Genomic DNA, 13,303 nt, shown 5'->3' with positions numbered 1-13,303 from the left:
GAAAATGAGACTTTGTATCATCAACTTCCATATTTTCCTTAAACTACAGCAAATACCATTTGGAATAATGAACCATCACAGTGAAATACCAACACCAATTTTACATAATCTGTCCAAAATTAAATCACAAACCAAAATGGGCTCCAGATACAGCCTCAGCCTACTCAAATTAGTGAGTTGCAGGAGCCTGGGTGTTAATTGGACTCTTGATACAATGCTTAATTGCAATGTGATCTCTCTGATGTGAGGTTGTTTAATGATTGTTGGGTTAGGGCGTGTTCCACGACCCAGGGGTGGGTGAGGCTGGCCTGGTCTCAGGCCAGGGGCTGCAGCCAGACCCCCCCAGGCTCCTGCCCTGTCAGAACCCTCAGGAGGGAGAGAGTTTTCTGGGTTTTTTTCAGAGATGCAAAAGTTAAATTATATTTAAATACCTTTTTCCTATATTCCTTTTGTTGATGTCTCACGAGCTTCACGCTGTAACTCATGCCTGAAGACACATAATTGTTTTTAAGGTGCAAAAAGCTGCCTGGGAAGTTTGCTCAGCTCAGTTCAGCTCCTGAGCTGGTTCCAGCAGGATCCTCCTTGCCCTCTGCCCTGGTGTGGCCTCACCTGGAGTGCTGTGTGCAGCTGTGGGCAGCACAATGTGAAAGGGACATGAACCATTAGAGAGCACCCAAAGGAGGCCATGGCGTGGGAAGGGTCTGGAGGGGAAGTGTCCTGGGAGAGATGAGGGTGATCTGTGGGGTCAGACCTCGCTGGGGGCTGCAGCATGAGGGGAAGCAGAGGGAAGGTGCCAATCTCTGCTCTCGTGGCCGTGACAGGACTCAGGGAAGGGGCTGAAGCTCAGTCGGGGACATTGAGGTTGGATATCAGGAAAGGGATTTTCACCCAGAGCAGGGCTGGGCTCGGGATCAGGCTTCCCTGGAAAGTGGGCACAGCATCAGCCCTGCCTGGGTTCAAGGGGCACTGTTGGGACAGTGCTGCAGGCACAGTGGGGTTGTTGGGTGTCCTGTGCAGGGCCAGCACTGCACTCTGTGATCCTGATGGTTCCCTCCCAGCCCAGCAGAGTCTGAACCTCTGGTTCTGTTATTGTATGGTTGCCTGTCTGCTGTACAGCAGATGGAGAGGGGTGGGTGGTGATAGTGTCTGTTACACAGAGCAGTGGTGACTGCAAAACCAGCACTATCTCCTATAAATCTCACAGCTCGTGTAGCTACTGCTTCCAGAAGAGCTCTGTATGCCTTTAGAAGAATCTTTTCTGTGATATTTCTTTCTTTTGGTATGCTTATGCAGGAGAATAAAATGCAGATTATCAATGCAGTTTGATAACCATTTGCTTCTGGTTTCCAAAGCTCCCGTGCCTTCAGAAAGCCCAGAAGGGCAATATACCTTCAGCCCATTTAAGATTTATAAAGTGTGTCAAACGGCTGATATGAAATCGGTTAAACAGATCACTCTTGTGGCTCTCTATTCTTTCTCATCTCAGGTATTTCTGGAGACAAGGTAGAGATAGACCCTGTTACTAATCAGAAGGCCAGCACTAAGTTTTGGATTAAGCAGAAACCCATTTCAATCGATTCTGAACTCCTCTGTGCCTGTGACCTTGCGGAAGAAAAAAGCCCAAGTGAGTAGTCCTTTTTATTTATGTTCTCTCTTCTCTGCCTCCCTGGATGTGCTCCATGTCCAAAGAATTATTGCTACCATGTCCTTTTCTTTCTCTAGGTGTGTTTTTTTCATTACAGGATGTTTTTAATCTGACTCAGTTCTGTTGCAGAGAACACAGCATAAACAGACACACATTTTACGAGTGTCGTCTGATGCTGCTCTCAGCTAATGGCATCACTCAGTGTTTCTTGCCCACTGTGCCACCAAGGGAACTCTGGCTCTGCCCAGCTGTCTCCAGCCCTGCAGCACAGCCAGCAAATCCATGTTTCAACATAATTGCAATTCTTGGGCACTTTTTAACTTCCAGGCTGGTTTTAACTGTCTTTGGTGCAACTGAAGATCTCGGACACACAGAAAGTGTCATCTCAGCCTGGATTTGCCCCATTTGCCATGGCTGCAGGGTCACTGGCACTGAAGGTGACACTCTGGGCATTATGTTCTGTGGTGGTGACCAGGCCAGAACAGCAGTGACAGCCAGGTCTGGGGACAGGCTGGACATCCCAGCTCAGCCATTGCCCAGAGGTCAGAGTTGGCTCTGTGAGTGCAACTCCAAAAGCAAGGGCTTCTGCTTGTTGTGTCAGGAGAGGAATGAGAGTCTCTGTCTGGAAAAGTTGTTTTAAAAAGCCCAGGATGGGCCCTGGGAGAATTGGGCAATGGCTCCCAGTGGGGCCAAAATGGAACCGTCTACTATCAAAAAGTGACTGCAGTTCAAAAGCTCAGATGGATTTTATTGCACTTGTGCCTCTGCAGGGTAGTGAGATGCTGGTATTAAGTACTTATCTGCAAGGTGACAGAGAGGGAGAATTATGTGATACATATTTACAGAGGTAATGATCTGTTGAATTCTCTTGGAAGAGTAAATTTATGGCCGCCACAGATTTTATCAGCAATTATTGAACTATATCCTTCTCCCCTTCATTACCCCTTCCTACTCCATGTTCTTGGTTTAGTCATTGTCTTCCTTTTCTGTCTCTCCATCAAGATTTCATGGTCCTTGGGTAGGCACAATCCCAAGGAGAAGCTTCCCCAGTGACCTGGCAGTCTGAAACACGTGAGGATTTTGTGTACAGTGCAAGGGCCAGTTTGTGCTGGTAAATCCTGCCACACCTCTGCTCTGTACCCACATTTCTGCAAATGCAGACAGTGAGGGGATAAAATGGTGCCCCCAAAACAAGTCTGTATTTGAAGAGTCCAGTTGAAACCTGAGGTTTCCACTGCTGTCAATGCACCAGGGACAATCCCTGGACACCTCGTCCTGCAGGATGGGGCTCTGCAGCCCCAGAGGCAGCACCTGCTGCTGTGGGGAGCTATGTTTGTCCCCAGATCCTGCCAACCCTGGAGTTTCAACCCCCAAACAGAGCCCAGGTACAGGAGGGCAGTGCCTGCACATGGGGACCACTGAGTGAAGAATCACGGTGGCTTTGGAGGGGACACTGACAGGTTGGAACCAAGGCAACCACGACAGTACCGAGGGGCTTATTTGCTCATTTTTGTGTGAACATCTTAAACTTCTCCTACTAAATAATGGTTCAGCACAGTTCCAAAAGGAGAAAATACTTCCTCCTGAAACTGCTGACCTTTTCCCAACTCACTAAAGATGTTCCAAAAGTCATTATTTTAGGCCAGCAGAAAAGACTTTTAGTGTGACATCTCAGAATGATGCATTTTGGGGAACTGAACAGCAGATCAGTATCTCTTGAATTTTAAATGGAAAAAAGTTATTTTAGTAGCATAAAGGAATGAAACTCACTGTATTTCACAAGTTTTGTCTGTGATTTTTATCAGCACGGTGATGTATGTTTGTAGCAGAGTTTACATCAAAAATTATTCCCGGATCTTTCTTGAATGAATTATTGCAAAGAGAGGCTGGGTACAGATAAGGTCTTTGAGTTCTGCAATATATTTTGTTTTCATGTTTTTATTTCTTGTAACACAAACCTGCTCCATCTCCTCTTCCAGAAGTGCTCGTGCTTGTCCCGATGTGCTGGCCTTGGGGTTTGGGGCTGCCTTCCCTGCCCGGGCACCTCAGTGGGGTTGGAACCAGCTGGGCTGGGCTCTGCTGGGCTGGGCTCTGTCTGAGGGTGCAGTGGGAGCCTCGTGCTCGTGTTCTTTGCTTCCCCCTGCACTGGCTCCTGCAGGGAAGCTTTGGTGGCACCTGTGTGTGTGTGAAAGGGCTCAGCAGCCTCAGAGCTGACGTGCTGGGGATGTTGATGGACAGCTCGCAGCCGTTTTGGACAGGCTGAGTTTTCCTGTGCTGAGAGTTCACAGAACTCAGAGCCGCCTTCAGTGAGGGCAGAAAATGAGAACAGAAAGCTCTGGCATCTCATTTGCCATTAGTGGGGGGATTGTAGGCAGGGATGGCTGATGATTTTTGTTTGCCCTTGTAGTAGCCCTGGGTCAGAATTTGAAGTTTTATTTGTAAATTAAATCAGACTCCCTGGATTTAGACTGAGGGGAGAGTTAATGGCCCTGCTGGCTTGCTTCGATGCCGTTAGAACCTGACAACACTGGGCACGAACATCTTCTTTAAATCAGGTTCGGCCTGATTATCATGAGAGATTCTGAATGTTTTGAGTCTTGAAAGGAAGCATCCTATCATGGAGAAATAAGATTTAAGCCTTAATAAAGTAGTTGTCATTTTTATAGCTGAAAAGAGCTTTGTATCTCAATTAAGTGTACATAATATAAAGTCTTAAGGAAGCAACATAATACGTTTAATACAATTATATCCCTTTGCAATAGTGTAATTTAAAGGAAATCTGATTCTGGTAATGTCTCTTACATTACTTGGACAGGGGAGAAACTTCAGTGTCACTGCCCACTGCCATGTGCAGTGCTCTGTGGCCCGTGTGGCCCTGATGGATGCCCAGGGCTGCTGGGCACAGCTGAGCTGGGCAGGGAGTGCAGAGCCCAGGGCAGCCCCTGTGCCACCACACCTGATCAGAGCCTGCCCAGGGCTCTCCCAGGCAGCTGTGCTTCACAGGAGCTGCAGAAATTGGATTTATTTGATAATTTACTTGAAACACTGAAGCAACATTCTCTGTGATCCTTTATCTGCCTTTTTTTTTTGTTTTCATGAAGCAGAGACATCTCAGTTGCTTTGTCAAAATACCCTGGGTATGAAGGTAAGTGTAAACAAAGGTGTTCCGTAGGTCACAGAGTACATGGGTAACTTCAGTTTGTAATTTAATTGCCCGCTTTGCACCCTGCAGCTGAAGATTTCCTTTAAATTCTGATTCCATTGTTGCACTGGGGCTTAACAGAGTGTTAACCTGGTAATAGGCACAGGGCCTCCCCATTATATGTCTCGCTATCGAGCGGTTCTGCATGACTAGTTAAAAAAGATGGCAAGAAGATTAATGAAAGCTGCGAGTCCAGAAGGGGGGCAGGTACCTCGGTGAGACTTCCAGCGAGGAGATATTAGAGCTGAACCAGAGCTTGGCTTTTTCTTTATCCCGTGACCTCTGAACCTGCCTTACTGTCGGGAGCTGCCAGCCGAGCCGACGTTTTGATTGATGTTGCTACACGAGTCAGTCTTTCCCATTGAATTCCACATCTGCACGAAAATAGCTTTTCCAGCAGTATTCACCCTGGCTGCAAGTGATAGCCAGAGCTATGCCTGAGCCCCCTTTATGTAGTTTTCATTTAAAGCTAAAGGTGTTTGATGTTTTAATTCAGTGTTCAGTTTCTCTTGATTATGCACATTGGGTAGTACTAATTTAATGAATTCGTTGTTGGGTTGTGGAAGGGCTGAAAATACCCAGGAAGTGTTGGGAGGGCATTGGGTTCCTGCTTCTCTGGGGGCTCAAACAGAGCTGTTGCAGGTTTGCTCAGAGCCTGCAGTGGGGCCAGAGCAGAGGCAGTGTGTGCTCTGCAATTGGTGCACAAAACACCACAATCTTATGGTTCCTGATATCCCTGCTCCTGCAGCAGAGCAAGAAGTAACAGTAAAATTCCCACTCAACAGGAGACTAGTCACAGGTTCTGACCACAAGGTAAAAAACAGGTTCAGCAGAGAAAATGTTCCCAAACTTCAGGCTAGGAGTGAAAGGAGCACGCGAGTGTGGAACAGGAGGGCAGAGCCCGGCCCTGGGCACGCCGAGCAGGCAGGGGCGGCAGCGGGCACAGATGGCTCCGTGTGCCCGGTGGGCTCGGGCTGTGCCAGGGCGGCACTCAGCAGCACTGTCCCTGCAGAGAAGGGCTGCCAGCGAGGGTCCCCAGGCCTGGCAGGGGCAGGAGCAGCCGGGCACTGCAGTGCTGATTAACTGCAGCCCCTCCAACAGCCGCTCATAAAAGTTCTCCTGAGCGCAATCAGGAGCGCGCATTGCCTCATCCTTTTAACAAATCTGTTTTGTAGCCCTATTAAAAGGGGTCTTCATCTATCCTGTCAAAGCTATTCTGCTGGGGTTTTTTAGTTTAATTACACTATCCAATTAAAACTCCTCGCTGCATTTTGATTCGCCTCTCCTCGGGCCTGAGTGGATGTGACATTTACAAGGCTCGCCTCTCCGGCAGACAATGCGTGATTGATGAGGTGCAGACGCAGTGGAGGAGCCCATTGCCATGTGGAAACACTGCATTTTGATTTATTTATCTTTTTTCCCCAAACAAGGTTGCTGGTAAAGAGGTTTTGGGCAACCCCGAGTCGCACCTCAATTTTCAGCATTTTTGCAAAAATCTTTATTAGTATTGTGCCTCTGATAATAATTTAAAGAAACAGAAGGCTTTGAGGGAAAATAATCCAGATGTGTGAAATAGTTGCCACAGTTTGACACAAAAGTGGGTGTGTGCTGCACTTTAATTGCAGCTCTGTTTTCAAGACATCTGGACCCACATCACCCTCTAATAGCAATGCTGAGTAGCAAGCCTACAGTGGAACATAAAGGGTTGGAGGAAAAGAGATCATGGAATATGCTGCTGCCTGAGAGAATGGGGTGAGCCAGCTGGACCACAGCTGCTGTTTTTTTCCTTAACAGCCTTATCATTTGTTCCCACTTAAGTACTGCCCTGGTTTGAGGAGATCCACCTCGGGTTCATGGTGGGCAGCCTGAAGCACCAGTGACTCCACTGGCATCAGTGGGGTGAGGATTGCACCCAGAACTGGCTGCCCTCACTGCCTCTAACTCATGTGCCTCTGGGATAAATATCCCTTGCATGAAATGGGATTAACCCCACCTGTACACCCAGGCCCACAGCCCTGTTCTGTCTGTCCCTAGCAGAGCTCGGTGCCACATCTGGATAATCCAGCTGTGGCTGCAACTTGTGACCTCCCCTGAGAAGTTTTTTAGGTTACCAGAGGGTGTCAGGAAGGGTGTTGGATGTTTTTTAACCATAACACAACTCTTGCAGCTTTGTAGACCCTTCAAGCCTTCCTCCAGTGTCACAGCATCATTGCTGGGGTATCACAGGAGGGTTTCAGACAGCTGAGCCCCTCCCCAGTGCTTTGGGTGAAAAGCAGCAGTGGCTGCAGAGCAGAGCCTCCCCCAGCTCGTGCAGGGTGGGAGGAAATGTGTCTTTGTACAGAAGTATTGCTGATGTGTATTTTGCTATCCTCATTCCTTGCCTTTGACTGGTGCATTTCTAACCCTCCTGCATCCTTTCTGGGCCCATGGGAGGAGATTCAGGGTCTGAGCCTGTTGAGGTCACAGTTTCTGGAGCAGTGAGAATCAGTGATGTCAAACGATGTCCATAAGTGCTTTGTTCTTCAGAGAGTCCTTCTCCAGCTATTTATTCCACTAATAACTCCTAATTGTTGACTTCTGCCTTATGGCCGTGTAATGACAAAGTAATCATCAAGGTATATTGAAAAATTAACATAAATTTGCATTTCTAGTGTTTGTTTGTTTTCTGCTTTGTCCAATTCATGAATATTCTTTTCATCCTCTGTCTAATTAGTGATTTAATTCCATTCTGTTTAAAGAGTTGGCAAAGGATAAGGGCTGAATTGTGGGGTGGGAGGGAAAGAAGAGAAACTTTCTAATCTTGGCAGATTCAGTAAAAAAATTATCTTCTGCAAATTCATATCCTTGTTTTCCAAGCAAAAAATCTATCTTTTGGACTTTGATAAAAAAGTTTATTACTTAGATTAGAGTGATTATTTTTCTACCTGTGTCAGGTGCAGCGTGGGGCCCACCAAGGGCTTGGAAGTTTTCCCAAGATTGCAGGAATTAGCACAAGATTTACTGTTGCCCGTACAAGCACATTATGGTGCGTGGTTGTGGAGCTGTGATCCCACAGGGTTTCTGGGGGCTGTGTGTGGCTGTGGGGAGCAGGGGCTGGCGTGCAGGAGGAGCTGCAGAGCCCTGGGAGGGCCAGGAGAGCCGGAGCTGCAGCGCTGCAGGGCCTCTTCCCTCGCCTCGTTGGCAGTGCAGTGGTGCTAAAAATCAGAGATGGGCTGAGCAGCTGAACGTGAGACGTGGTGCTGAAGGAGTAAATGAGCTCTCCTTGGTGAATTCCCAGTGAATTAGCATCCTGCCCTTCCGTCTGTGGGCTCCTCTCCAGGAGTAACCGCACAGGAACCCATTAGTGCTGGCCTGGGGAGATTTATCAGCGCTCGGAGCCGGGGCCGAGGGGCAGCAGGGGAGAGGCTGCTCTGCTGTGGGGCCGTGGCACGGCTGGGGCTCAGGGGGCACCAGGGACATTGGCACAGGACCCCTTGGCTGTGCTGGGCTCAGCGTGGGCTGCACCAACCCCTGACAAAAGCTGCTGAGTTTCTGTCATTCCTTTTGCTTTCCATAACACTTTTGACAGACAAACATATTCAGGAATAACGTGGATTTTCTGTTTCTGTGCAGCTGATTGATCCTGATTGCAGGGCACTGAGGTTCCCTGCAAACACCCGGCCACTGGTGGTGTGGAGTGATGGTAGCAGCTGCTTGTGCAGCATCTGCATTTGCTTTAAATCCCCCATCACGTGCAGCAGGAGCCACTCGAGCTGCTGCTGTTTGTTACCAGATCCTCTCACACAGAAACATCAAACCATGGAAGCTCCTATTGATCTCAGAATTGTCAGGGGTGGTGCTCTATTGGAAAGAGGTACATCACATATTTAAGCACTCTTGGAAATGGAAATCAATCTCACAATTCATAAATTCCATCTGGCTAGAAGAGTAGCAGAGCAAAGTGCCAGTTAGGATTTCAGTGCGCTCATATTTCATGCTGTAAGTAGCGTGTTGTGGACTTGGAGCCCATAAACATGACGCTGTAATGGGGCTTTCGAAGGAAAAGTCTTCTTGGCTTCTTTCCACTGGGTCCCCAGTCCCGGCAGGAGGGGCTGTGAGCTCTGCAGGGTTTGGCATCGGTGCCAGGGCCCTGCAGAGCCACACGGCGCCAGTGCCCTGCTGGGCAGGCCCAGAGCAGCCTCTGTGCCCGGGGGAGCAGGAGCTGTGCCCTTGGCAGGGCTGTGCTGGGCAGGGCAGTGCCCCAGGGACACGTGGTGGTGGCACCGTGGCTCGAGGCCAGCCTGGGCTCCGGGGAGCAGGAACACCTGGAGAGGTTTGGTCTTGATCCACAGCAAGAATTACCCAGAATTTCCAAAACCCAAAATGCAGCAGCTCCTAGGGGTCCCTCTGACCCTGTTTTGTGCCATTTTCTGATAACCAGTGTGGGATGTTCAATGTCCAAGGAGAGTGGTGGGAGCTGGTGGAGCACGGTGCTGTGTCCCAGCCCCAGAGTGGTGCACTGGCACTTTTGGAATCATTAAGATGCTGTGTTCCAGGCAAAGCTGCATGCATTAACATGCTGATGAGCTCCCAGCTTGGAATTCCGCATTTTTAGTACCACTGAGGCATCATTTGTCAAATGATTTAAAGGGTTGGGTTTTTATTATTATTATTAGCCAATTTTTCAATACAGAATTTATATTCCAGATTAGTGCATCATAATGGTGTTTAATTAACATGCCACAATAAAATACTTGCATCTCAAATTTCCTGGCCACCAATCTGAGCATATATCAGTCACTTTTTGGAAATCTGGAGAATTAGATAATGTAAATAAGATTTCCAATTAGCTTTCCTGCAGGAAAGACCTGGATTTACAGTAATGTGGCTGTTACTTTATGGATTGCTAACTTTGACTGTTGAACAGAATAAATTAGAAAACCGTTGGAAAAGTATCATGTACAGAATGCATTTAATTTTAATTTTGAAGCCATCAGCATCCATACAAGTGAAGGATATTTTGCCTTCCTTTGTGTTCCACGTCAGACCTTTGTGTCCAAGTCGTTCCTGCTGGCACTGCATGTCGGGATGCAGGGCTGCCATCCCAGGGCAGCCACAGGGCCAGCACGTGGAACCTCTGTTTGGGACAGAGGCCTGAGTGCCAGGAAGGTGCCAGCAGGTCACAGTTAGTGTTTAATTTGATTTTACTTGGTGTGGGAAGGGCCATCCCAGCCCTGAGCGGGTTTGGTGGTGGCACAGCCGCGTCCCTCGGTGCCTTGCGCTTGGTGCTGCTCCCATGGTCACCAACAGCTGGTTGGGCTCACGTGGTGTTTGGGGTGTTTTGGGAGGAGGGTCTGGAGTGCTGGCTCTGGGATTAATTGCCATTTTCTGTTCAGTACAACCCTCCTCCCATGAGCAGCCCCGTCGCGGTGCCGGGGCTGCAGCGCCGTCGCGGCCGAGCAGAGCTAACCAGCCATTTGATGGATTTTTGCATTTCCTGCAGTGGGGATGTGATGGGAAAAGGAACTTTATTGACTGGAGTTCAGCTGCTCCTGTAAGCCACCACTTGCCTTAAATTGAAATGACATGAGAAGCCTGTCAGCATTTCATTGCTTCCTTCTGTCGTGCTGATGGTACGCTGAGATCACCATCTGTGGTTTTCTTCTGTCAGGCAACGAGCTCTGCTCAAACTTTACAGGAATATTCTAAGCAGTTTTTTTCTTATCTTTGCAGGTCATGCAATATTTAAACTTACATATCTAAGCAATCATGACTACAAACACCTTTACTTTGAATCAGATGCTGCTACTGTCAATGAAATCGTACTGAAGGTGAGTATTAAATTTTAACGTGACCCAAAATCCTGGTGTTTTACCACTTGTTAGACATGTGAGTATTCAGGAGGCTCTGGAAGCACACGAGGGTGCAGTGCCTGAGGACCACTGGGGGTGCGTTTAACCTGTCAGGATGGCTGCTCCATGCCTGTTGTTTTATTCATCCTTCCAACAGCCACGCAGCCACTGCCTGTCTGTGTGTAGCATTTCCTTTTGTGCTTTTTTCTAGTTAATAGAGACACCATTTGCTGTGGAATTTTATTGGAAACTACCAGATTTTATTGTGTCCAGGTAGTTTCCACCTTTGGACACGTGGTCAGCAGCCCTGTGCCATGCAGGGGTTGGGTGCTCCTTCCCCTCACAGCTCTGCCCCACACTCGGGTGTCCCCACACAGCTCACAGGGGCTTCTCTACCTGATCCTCTCCCTGGACTGTTTGCTTTCCTTGGGGCAAACACAGACACAAACTCCCTTGCTTTGGGAAACAAATTTTTGTTACACTCTTGAAAAATTAAATGGAATTTTCCACAAGTTCATCTTTCGTAGCAAGTCAAAACTCAAAAGCAGTAATTTTGGCAAACCATCTGTTATGTTTGCTTTTATTGGCTGTGTGGAGTTTAGAGGATTGTTAAACAACTGACGTGCGATAAAATAACTTTTATTCATCACACTGGAGGTCAGAGTGTTTGAGGGGTTTGTGCTCTGTGAGCTGTTAGGCCAATTCTTCTGGTCCCACTTTACCTTAGATCAGCTATTGCAGGCCCAAACACTTAGAACCATGGAATCATAGAATCATTAAGGCTGGAAAAGACCCCCAAGGTCATCAAGTCCAACCTTTGCCCAAGTACCCCCATGCCACATCTCCCACTTCCACTCATCCCAGTCTGGTCATAAACAAAGGCTAAAAAAGTGGTTTACTGTCAATAACATGAATATTCGAGAGAGAAATAATATTGAGCAGTACTTTTTTCCCAGGTTGCACTTTGTTTATATAGAACATTCTCTGGCTTCATGCACAAGTCACTGGTTTGTTTTCAATTCCATCAGCATTAGGGAGCGCAGAAAAATCAGACTTTTCAAATTAGGGTTTTTAGATGATCAAGTGAGAAGGACTGAGACTTTATTGACCATGAAAATTCTCTATATTTTTATGCCTTAAGCTGTAATATGCAATGAAAGTGAAACACTCTACAGTGCATAAAATTGTGCAAGTTTTAAGCCACAGCATATTAACCAGCTAATGACAGACCAAAGGGCATTTTTATCTTTTTGATTCTTGCATTAACCTTCCATTAAAATTATCTCTGAGATTATCACAAAGCATTGGAGATAATAAATTTAGGGAGTAGCAGGCTTGTTAAATATCATTTTAAAATGCTTTCATCAAGTAAAATGTGCCAAAACAGAGGGAAACTCTGAGATTAGCTGAGTACGCAAACATCATAATGGAAGAATTCTTTTTACTGAGGCTGATAAGGTCCTTTATTGATGCTCATTGCTGATTGTGCCAGCACTGGGGGGCCTGCACAGCTCCCTGCCCTCCCCAGAGGTTTGGGCGGCCCAGGATGGCACCAGGGACGCAGGAGGACAGCCCAGGGCTCTCCTGGCACTCTGGGCTCCCTCTGCCATCACCCTGCCCGTGGCTGCCGGGACCAGTTGGACCAGAGCCCTGCTGAGGGGGTGGGCTGGGGGTCCCTGCCCACCCAGGGCTGTCCCCAGGCTCGGGTGACGTTAACACCACTCGTGTCTTGCAGGTGAACTATATTCTAGAGTCGCGAGCAAGCACAGCCAGAGCAGACTATTTCGCTCAGAAACAAAGAAAGCTGAGCAGGAGAACAAGCTTTAGCTTCCAGAAGGAGAAGAAGTCGGGGCAGCAGTGAGCGGCAGAGCTGCGCGCGGCGCTGGAGCCGCTCCGCCTGCCCGGGCCCGGGGCCGCTGCTCCTGCCCGGGCCGGCCGGGACCCCGGACATCCCGTCCCTCACGGCTGCCAGAGCGGCCCTCCTCGGCGCGGGGAGCCTCCCCTGTGACAGACATAAAGAGCCATATCAGCCGGAAAGAAGACTGTTACGCTTCAGGTTCCTTTGATTAGAAATAAGAGAATGACGTAGACTGGCATCATTTAATTACTGTATTATGTACAATCACAAGAAGAGATGTGATTACATATTATTTCACAGCCTGGTTAAAATAAATTATATACATCTGTAATCCACCCACGTACACGCAGGTATTGCTTGTGACATGATCAAATTTCTAAAAACAAAATGTAGGACAAATGTATCCATTTTTACTATTAATAAACAGATGTAATCTTTTTCAAGGTCCATATGATGCACAGTTCTTTTGGGGGGAGGCTGCAGTCCCAGATGGTTTCACTTCTGTTGCTGAAGTGCAGGAGGCATCCGTGAGCCAGGAACAGCAGCCGTGGCAGGGGAGCGCTTAGCGAGGGAGCCCTGAGACAGTCCAGTCTGTTGTGTTTGTTTTGTTCAAAAATATTTTATTTAACTGTGCTTTTCAGCTTTGCAAATGCTTTATTGGAAGTTCCTTGCTGAAGGCAGCACGGTGGTTGGAAATCCACGTCTTGGAGGTGGAGAGGAGAATCCTCCTGCCCGGGACCCTCAGCTGCTGCCACCCTGGGGCTGGC

At 48.0% G+C, this 13,303-nt stretch overlaps 1 protein-coding gene across 4 annotated transcripts in view; it reads left to right on the top strand.

Annotated features, from left to right (window-relative positions):
* MAPKAP1 (MAPK associated protein 1) overlaps positions 1–12,983 on the top strand; it is an 81,942-nt gene extending 68,959 nt beyond the window's left edge. For all 4 annotated transcript variants that reach the window (XM_059486284.1, XM_059486285.1, XM_059486281.1 and 1 more), the window contains 3 exons: positions 1,487–1,624; positions 10,560–10,657; positions 12,414–12,983. In XM_059486284.1, the coding sequence (XP_059342267.1) occupies positions 1,487–1,624; positions 10,560–10,657; positions 12,414–12,539 (362 nt within the window). In that variant the 3' untranslated portion in view covers positions 12,540–12,983. The remainder of the gene's footprint in view (positions 1–1,486; positions 1,625–10,559; positions 10,658–12,413) is intronic.
* Positions 12,984–13,303: the final 320 nt, after the last annotated feature.

The sequence above is a fragment of the Ammospiza nelsoni genome, chromosome 20 (genome assembly GCF_027579445.1).
Source record: "Ammospiza nelsoni isolate bAmmNel1 chromosome 20, bAmmNel1.pri, whole genome shotgun sequence".
NCBI lineage: Eukaryota > Metazoa > Chordata > Aves > Passeriformes > Passerellidae > Ammospiza > Ammospiza nelsoni.
The sequence above is the reverse complement of the archived record's forward strand: the minus strand, read 5'-3'. Positions and strand labels throughout refer to the sequence as shown.